Source organism: Seriola aureovittata, chromosome 24, assembly GCF_021018895.1.
Source record: "Seriola aureovittata isolate HTS-2021-v1 ecotype China chromosome 24, ASM2101889v1, whole genome shotgun sequence".
Classification (NCBI taxonomy): domain Eukaryota; kingdom Metazoa; phylum Chordata; class Actinopteri; order Carangiformes; family Carangidae; genus Seriola; species Seriola aureovittata.
In genome coordinates this window covers 1242842-1251891 of record NC_079387.1, presented here as the reverse complement: position 1 = coordinate 1251891, position 9050 = coordinate 1242842, and the positions used below count along the sequence as shown (strand labels likewise).

General features: G+C 38.3%; 2 protein-coding genes across 3 annotated transcripts in view; one reads left to right on the top strand and one right to left on the bottom strand.

The window, feature by feature from the left end:
* Position 1: 1 nt before the first annotated feature.
* Positions 2 to 8491, top strand: orc4 (origin recognition complex, subunit 4). Of its 2 annotated transcripts, none has more exons than XM_056370409.1 (14): positions 2 to 72; positions 4432 to 4500; positions 4616 to 4692; positions 5459 to 5549; positions 5677 to 5752; positions 5897 to 5982; positions 6068 to 6116; positions 6234 to 6385; positions 6482 to 6655; positions 6789 to 6875; positions 7135 to 7243; positions 7334 to 7429; positions 7762 to 7829; positions 7934 to 8491. In XM_056370409.1, exons 1-14 carry the CDS (start codon positions 16 to 18, stop codon positions 8114 to 8116), a joined length of 1374 nt encoding a protein of 457 aa, XP_056226384.1. In that variant the 5' UTR covers positions 2 to 15; the 3' UTR covers positions 8117 to 8491. The 2 variants fall into 2 exon arrangements, with proteins under 2 accessions (XP_056226384.1, XP_056226385.1); XM_056370410.1 differs by lacking the exon at positions 2 to 72 and adding an exon at positions 3496 to 3598 and having other exon boundaries at positions 7934 to 8487.
* A 106-nt stretch (positions 8492 to 8597) lies between these two features.
* LOC130165292 (activin receptor type-2A) overlaps positions 8598 to 9050 on the bottom strand; it is a 47189-nt gene continuing 46736 nt past the window's right edge. The window contains exon 13 of the transcript XR_008826768.1: positions 8598 to 8740. The gene's annotated coding sequence lies outside the window, so the exon portion shown is untranslated. The remainder of the gene's footprint in view (positions 8741 to 9050) is intronic.

Here is a 9050-nt window from a genome sequence, read left to right as displayed (position 1 = left end):
ACTGGGATATTGGAAATGATGGAGAGCCGCAGTGCGCATGCGCCGAGCAGGAGCAGCCAGCAGATGGGAGAGGTGATGCACGTTTTCATCCAGAGCACAGTTACACATACAGTAACCTCTGCACGGCCAAAGTTAACAATAAACATTATTAAATGAATGAGGGACGGCTGGATATATCTAGATTCATTATCACACTATAAAACCTCTATTACACGGAAAAGTCATGCATAGAAAATGTTCATTACAGAAGTATTATTAGCTAAATGAACTTAAAGTATTCAAAATAAAAGGAATCGAAACAACATAAAAGTACAAAAGATATTGCTATCTTAGATGTTTAAATTAAGATTTAAATTCAAGATTAAAGAATTGACCATAAATAGGCTAACTCAGGAAGAGACTACCTACATTATGAAAGGTAAACAGTCCATCTTCCAAACCCTTTACTATATAAAGAATGTAGATTTAACTAATAAGGTATACACATAAGTCATGCTCTGCAATTATAACTCTAACTTCTTTTAATAATTAAAAGTATAAAGTAAAAGTACTGTAGTGGAGGTCATTTTAATCAATTTTATATAGGATTGCAACTGTCTATTATTTTCATTATGGATTAATCTGCTGTTTGGCCAGGTGAAAAAGCCTGAGAAAAAGCACTTACATGAAGGAAATTTCAAGTTAATACTAAATGTAATTTCATGTCAAAGGGCCATGGCAAATAAAGGCAGAGGAGGCAACTGGTTTATTTACAAAAGAAAAAATACATTAAAATGTAAAAAGAGATGAGATATGGATGTCAGTGAGGTCAAGGTAAGTGAATGGATGTCTGCGAAATGAAGTTGGTGAACACTGGTAGGAAAAACTATTTTTTTAAAAATACCCAAACAAAACACATGGAGAGAGTGAAAGGTGTTGGCTGGGAGCATTGGGCTCATGTGAACCAAGAGACAAGCAAGATGTGGCAACCAAGAGCCACATCTAAAGAAGCCAGAGGGCTACCACATATAACATCACATTCATACTTAAATAACTTAAGTGTAAATTAAAGGGAGTCACACAGAAATGAACTGTTGAAAAGATTGACTGTATAGTGAATATGCAGGCACATACAGTAAATTGCAGCACTGCAGCTGTAAGGAGCTTACAGTTCGTAACCCAGACTGTTTTAGTATTTGCTGATTTTGCACTTTGTGTAAATCTAAATTCAAACATGTCTGACCACCAAACTCCTCTGCAGTGCAGCTCCTCTTTGTGAAATCTCAGTAATAAGTTGATTTAGTCTTTGTCTTACAGATGAGTGAGCTTGTAGTCCGAGATCAAAACAAAAAATGACACATACCAGCAGACAGTTTTTCCTTTCATTTAACAAAGGCTAAACAAGATAAAGGTTCATTAAATAAGGACATCCCTCAATGATGGTGAAGTGAAAATTGCTATTACATTATCATTATAATATAATTATGTACTTTTAAAAATTAAAAAGGTCTCTTCAGTTTGAAACTGTTTCTAAAAAATGCAAAAGCACCAGTGTGGTTCCTCAAAGTACAACACATAAGATCAATATGAAATAGTCAACAGAAATTTTACCCAATAATATAATATTCATTGTAAAGACGTATTCATAGTCAGGGTTAAAAAATCACCCATTCTTCATGTAATAAAACTTACTAATAATCTCATTAACAGGAAAAGAGTTATTTTGCTAATAGCTTGGAGATATTGTGTGACGTTTAATGAGGCATAATGTGTTAACAAGGTTATTACACTGCCAGCTGCAAAATTGTTGTAATGTTAATATTTAATTACATTAATTTGAAGGTTTCACATAAAAACTTTTATCACCAGCTGTATCTCCTGGAGCCTTTTTCAGTATTTGATCAACCATCATGAAACAATGCTAAAAATCATTGTAAATGTTAAAAAAAATAACCTGGAAAGACTTTAGTTCTTTAAAGGAATATTGTTGTGATATTACTGGAGAACAAACAAACAATCAAACAGTAACTATCAGTAAGGGGTTTTTGAGCAAGCCACTTTTGTATTGTGGTCATTTCCCAGTTAAAATTAAATTAAATTAAATAAAGATTAAATGTATGAAAATCTTAAAATATAAAATGTAGTGGGTCTTGAGTAAAAACAAATGCCCTGCTATAAAATTACCTTGGATAAATGAAGGTCGTAAAAGCTCAAAAAACATAAGAAGTTCAGTGATCTGAAGTGAAAAGAAAAAGCAGCTCAGGGTGCAAATGCTTGAATTTTGTCTGAAGGTCAAACCTGAGGAGATATTCAATTAATTCAGTGTATGGCTGCTGTAAAAGGGCCGCTCCATGTATTTTTAAGGGCAAACACAGAGCTGAATGCGTGAGCAGAGAGTCGTATTTTAGAATAATGTGACAGGCTAAACGTGAGCAGAGGCTGGGAGACGATTTGTGAGATATCTGGTGGTTTTATTGTGCTTTTTTCATCAGTCAACCAAAAGCCACAGGAAGCATTTGAGTATCTCCAGAGCTTCATCATCACTTTGAATGAGTAAAAGATGTTGTTATGCAGGCAACCTTCAAGCCATTCAGATGAACCATCGCTCCTAATTTGGCGGTGGCAGTTATGGCTTTACAGATTTGAAAAAAAGAATCAATTTATAATTACATATAATTGCCACCATTAAGGCAATTAGTTTCATTTTTTTTAAATGCTATGAACCACATCTCAAAATTTAGACAAAATGACAGATTTTGTTTCAAATTATTATTTTTTGTTCTGTTATGTACACTTATTGGGTCCCTACAAGATTTTGCTTGTCCAAAGAGAGTAAAATAGGCTAAAATTCAAGAGTAAAAGGAAATGTATGATTTAGGTTGTATGGTGTTATTGAAATTATTTACATTATGTATTTGCCAATTATTTGTAAAATAGTATTTCTGTACACACCTACTTGTTGGAACTCTTTAGATGGTAAACTGCCTGAAAATGCTTAAAGCAAATACAAATAATGATTTCAAACTGCTACCACTGATGAAGAGTGTGATGTGGAGCTGAAAGCTCAAGGAAAAGATACTGTAGGCTAGTAAGTAGGCAACTTCCATATACGAGGTCAAGAATGAATGTTCCTGAAAATCTTTTAAAATGCTAAAATTTGGTTTAATATTTCTATAAGGCTCTATAAGTCCAACTCCTAGCCCCCGTCTTTCAACTGAAGATGTAACTGCTCAAAATATAGTTTTATTTATTTTTTTTATAACTTTTAAAATATTTCCTATAACAGCCGGAAAGTTATTTTTTGCAAACATTACTCTATCAGAAGTAAACTGGCATTTTTGAGGGGACTATATTCAGCTACGGCTAATACACGTTTGGTGCTATTTGGGGCAGCAGGATGTATGAGAGAGAAAGTAATAATTATAGTGATAAATTACCAAATGCCATATTCTATTCTATTCTGTTCTATTCTAGTCTATTCTATTCGCTTCTATTCTATCCCGAGCCTCAGCCAATCAGAGCCAGAGATGAAATAAATGCAGGAAGTCGTCATAGCTGGCTGAGCAGTTTTCCCGCGAAGATTGAGCCCTCTCCCTGTACAAACTACTGTTTTCTTTAGGTATGTCTCGTTATTACTAACTAACATTAATGTAACTACATAATCTGTCATTTTACCTTGCTAATACAAAGCGTGCTGCTAGTTTGCCTCCGCAGCGTCACGGTGACGTTCATGTCAACGTGGAGAGAAAATGACACCAAACTCCATTGGTAACTCATGACAGATTAGTGCCTTCTTGCTCGCCGGCAAATATTAATACAATCTTGAATACAACCTCTGGCCGCTTCTGAATAATTAGCAATCACTTTATAATTCGGCATACATACCATCCGCTAAAGCCTCAGAGATTGTAATATATTGTAAAGCTTAAACTGTTATAAACAAACCTTTGGGGCCAATCGTGAAGGCTTAGCCAGTAATGTGCTCTAAGTGGAAGTTGAATTCAACTAGACGTTTGCATTAGCCATTTGCCGAATTGAATGGTAGTTTGTGCTAATCAATGACAGGCCTGATCCAATTTCACAGCCCTATTGTATATATGTAAAAAGTGAGATCATATATTGTTTTGACGAATACTGAATCAGAGGTTGGTGGAAACTTGTCAGAGCCCTTGACAAAGTCTGTTAAAGGAGCTGAGCCTGTCGTAGCCACTGTTAGTGCGTTTCATTTTTACACACTTGTCATCTCTAAAGGTTTTACACCTGCTTCAGAGTAAATCCATTATCACATACTTATTTTACTCATGTTTGCTGCTGCTGGATACAAAAAAAGCCATATTGAAGTAGTTTTAATATTCTTTGGATGTCACTCAGGACCCTGTAGCATATTTTGGGAACCACTAAGCTCACTAATGTCATGTATTTAACCAATGAATTCCATGTTTTGCTGTTTAGAGTGGCAGCATCATGAGTAAGAGGAAGGTGAAAGATGCTCATCTGCCTATTGGAGAATGCATCACACAGGTAGGTTATCCTCTGTTAACAATTATTTACATGCTCAAGAGCTGGTAGATGACAACACAACACACTAATAATTCCACAGTGTCACTGTGACCTGTTTATTCTCCTTCATTTACAGGTTCAGGAGATTATGAGGGAGCGGCTTTGCCATCAGCAGCTCCCTGACAAGCCGGAGGGAATAGAAGCTCAACACAAGTAGGTCTATTTCATCGATGCTGCTTAGAAAGCGGAAATGTTGCTATGATCAACTTGAGCTTGTTGTTCAGTAATAACTCATTTTTATATGTTTGTCATCATCGATTAACTTGCCAATTATTTCCTCAGTTAATGGTTAAGTCTATAAATTGTCAGAGAATAGTGAAAAATACCTGCAAAAATGTCCTAAATGCTTAAGGTGCCATCTTCATGAAGCTTTTTCTCTCCAACCAACGCTTACATGTAAGAAAGTGGAACCACAGAAGCTAAAAACAAATATTTAAACAATGAATCCATTACCAAAATAATTGTAGATAAATATTCTTTGATAATTTACAGTTTGAATGGTTCAGAAATGACACATGAAAGGATAGAAAAATTACAATTATGAAGAAAAATATTCTTACAAAAGGATAAAAGAGGCAAGGCGAAGAGAAGATTCACATAATCAAAGAAAAACTCTTGACTATATAGAAACTGTAGTACAACTGTCATCTATAATAAAGAGACGATGTGGAGTTCAGTGTGAGTCTCAGTGACCCAGTTCAGTCTTACCCGGCTGACAGCACTGCCCCAGTTTGGAGGTTGCAAAAGCTACCAGCCACAGCACAAGCATCACAGGTGCTGCTCAGGTAGTGAAATCCATCTCCAACACTGAGGATTTAATAATTTGTGATAGTTAAATAATACAGAGCTTAATACACATTTATATTTTACAACTGCAGAAGCATGATGGGTATTGTAGTCAAAAACGGTGTCTTTTCAGACACCTCCTGGAGCTGCTGAAGCGGACGGCCGTCCACGGGGAGAGTAACTCTGTGCTAATCGTCGGTCCCAGGGGAGCGGGAAAAACAATGGTGAGCTTAAAATGGGCTTCTGGGTAAAAGTGGTTGAAAAGATGATGAATTGCGTTGAAGTGCGTTTTAAATCCTGGGAGGGTTGCAACGTCTGATGGGGTCTGTGTTTGTGCTTTTGTGTTTACAGCTGCTCAAGTGTGTGTTGAGAGAGCTGCTGGAGGAGAAAGAAGCGCAGAAAAACCTGCTGCAGGTTCATCTCAACGGTACAGCCTCCGCCTCCTCACCACACTTCATTTATTCAGAATTTAATTTTCTGGTTTGTTCTTTCACCTGGGTTCACACAGGATCCAGAAATAAACCTACATCTTTTCATTTAAGCTGCTACAATGACTGCCTGTTTGCTGTAGGTCTCCTGCAGACTGACGACAGAATAGCACTGAAAGAAATAACGCGGCAGCTCCACCTAGAAAACGTTGTCGGTGACAAAGTGTTTGTAAGTAAGAGAGAGTTTTATCAGTAGTTTTACCATTAATAATACAATAAATCTGCCACAAAAACCTGTGTCTGCTTCATTTCAGGGAAGTTTTGCAGAAAATCTGGCTTTCCTTCTGGAGGCACTAAAGAAAGGTTAGAAAATGTGAAAATTAAGAAAAATTTTCAGTGATTTTTGCATCGTTTTAAACTAAATAATCCAAATGCAAAGCATCAAAGAAATTGAAAGTGTGGTTTGATGTTTGGGTCCAGGTGATCGCAGCAGCAGTCGCCCGGTGCTGTTCATCCTGGACGAGTTCGACCTGTTCGCCCACCATAAGAACCAGACTCTGCTCTACAACCTGTTTGACGTCTCCCAGTCCGCCCAGGCGCCGATCGCTGTGGTCGGCATCACCTGCAGACTGGTGCGCCTCACAATATGCTTTCATTTCCCATCCACTCAAAAATGTATCTTCATCATCATCCTTAAAGAACATTTTCTATGGGTCATTTTCCTTCAGGATGTTCTGGAGCTGCTGGAGAAGAGGGTAAAGTCACGCTTTTCCCACCGTCAGATCCACCTGCTCAGCAGCCTGACGTTCACTAAGTACCTGGAGCGGGTCCAAACCCAGCTCAGCCTGCCAGATGATTTTCCCGACACCAAGTTCGCAGAGGACTGGAACGACAGTATCAAGGTGAACAGTTTCAACATCACAAAATCAAACCGACTCGAATCACAGACGATAGTTTAGTTGTCAAATCAGAAAAATAGAAAAGTGTCTACGTTGCTCAGCCAGCAACACTTGTCTTCTCTTTGTGTTTCTTCAGACTTTGTGTGAAGACAAATCAGTGGAGGACGTTTTACAGAGACACTTCAACTCCAGCAAAGACTTCCGCTCAATGCAAATGCTGCTGGTTAGAGCAACACACCTGTTGTACATGTCACCTGCCCATTGTTGTCAGTATTTATTTTTAACAGTTGTACATTGTACACATGCTACCTTTTATGAAGGGAGTACTTTAAGTACGGGTACATTCTTGCCAGTGGTTTGCCATGGATCTTCAGGTGGTGGTAATGTGCTAAACAAAAAGGCAGCGAAGAAGATGTCAGTAAACATGGATGTAAACAATGCAGGTTTCACTCAGTGACACTTCTCTGTTTTTGTTCTTGCAGATGTTGTGTCTGAGTCGTGTCACCGTTGCCAAACCTGCCATCAAACCTGCCGACCTGCAGGAGGCCAGCAGACTCTGTTTTGCCGACGCCAAGGCGAACATGCTCCATGGTAACATCAAAACGAAAAGAGAGATGCCTGTAGAGACACCCTCCAGAGGATTTACATCAGTTGTGCTTTTGTTTTCTTCTCTCTCTTTAGGTCTGTCCATCTTGGAGCTGTGTCTGATCATCGCCATGAAACACCTCAACGATGTCTACGAAGGAGAGCCGTTCAATCTCCAAATGGTTCACAACGGTACGAGCACCTCGTTTTTTGGTTTGTCATAGAATATGGTCGGTGGAGAAAACTAGGGATTAAAAAAAAAAAATACCCGAAAGAGCTGTGAAAAGGAACAGACACACAAGTGAGATTTCAAAGACAGAAAGCAAAAAGAGTTTATGTGGGTGTCACAATAAAATGGGATATAAAGGAGGATACAGGAGATAAATAAGAAGAAAACAACTGAATCAGCGAGGGAAATAAGAGGTGTGATACTGAAGATGAAGTCTGGTTGTCAGTCAAAACAATCAAATCTCATCTTTTCACATGTATTATATTTTTTCTACTGTACATATCCTCTTATTCAGAGTTTAAGAAGTTCCTGCAGAGGAAGTCGAACTCCATGTACAACTTTGAGCAGCCTGTCATCATGAAGGTTTGTACAAAGCCCTTACCTAAAATCCTTTTTCAAACCACTGGACCAAAACAACTTCATCAGTTTAAAGGCTAATAATACTAACTATACTCTTTCATCCTCAGGCCTTCGAGCACCTGCAGCAGCTGGAGCTGATCCGACCGGTCGACGGCTCTGCGGCCAAAACTCAGAGGGAATACCAGCTGATGAGACTCATGCTGGACCACAGTCAGATCATGGAGGCCCTGCAGAAGTATCCACAGTGCCCCACTGAGGTCAAGCAGTGGGGCATGTCGGCGTTCGGCTAGGAATCTACGTACATCTGGACTTTATGCGGACGCTGATGTAGTGTGCACCAACACTGGGAGAGAAAATGTTAATTAATTACACCTCAAAGTTTGTGAAGTTAAAACAGAAGAAAGAAGTTGGTGAGGTTTCTGTGGTTTGTCTTATAGAAACTGAAATTGACTGTATACCAGGTGAAATGTCTTACCAAAATAAAGAGGTTTAGCACTACAGCTTGGAACAAGGACTGAAATTAACCAGGGAAAAAAACATGGCTGCTGGCAGGTCACCATTAGTGCACGTTTCATGTCAGGATGGTTTTTCTTGTATTCAGAATATGAGGAGTTGTAACAATTAGTCACTGTAAATGATTATCACAAAATAAAAAGGTTTGTTTTGAATCACTGAAATCTTTTTAATTATTTAACCTAAAAACTGCAGATAAAACTAAAATGGATATATTCTTTTAAAACGACCAGACCAGTAAGACGTCTGTTAGCTAATTTTGACCATCTTCCATTTTTGGATTTCACCTTCAAGAACCCTGGAAAGTGTTGGCAGTTTGGAAACACAGGTATCAGGCTGGTGTCACACTTCATCTGCTCACTGCTGCCATCTAGTGGTGGATTTCTGCAGTCAACACCAGCCTGGACAAGGAGTACAAAGATCCTTATTAGATGGAAATGAAAAAAACAAAGCCATTTTGATTTCTGGCACTAAACGCTCATTCTCCTGCTAAAACAACACATTTCATCCTCGCAGTCATTCATGATCAAAGGACAGATGTCGGGTCGTCCTGAAAAAAGCTGACAACAGCAATTTTTTTTCCTTCTATCCTAGAAAACACAGAACGTACTGTTCATATATGCAGTAAACAGGTCTATTAATAGCACACAGTGCACCAGGCCATTTATATGACTATGGGAAGTGAAACATGCTTCAGTTTAAAAAAGACTA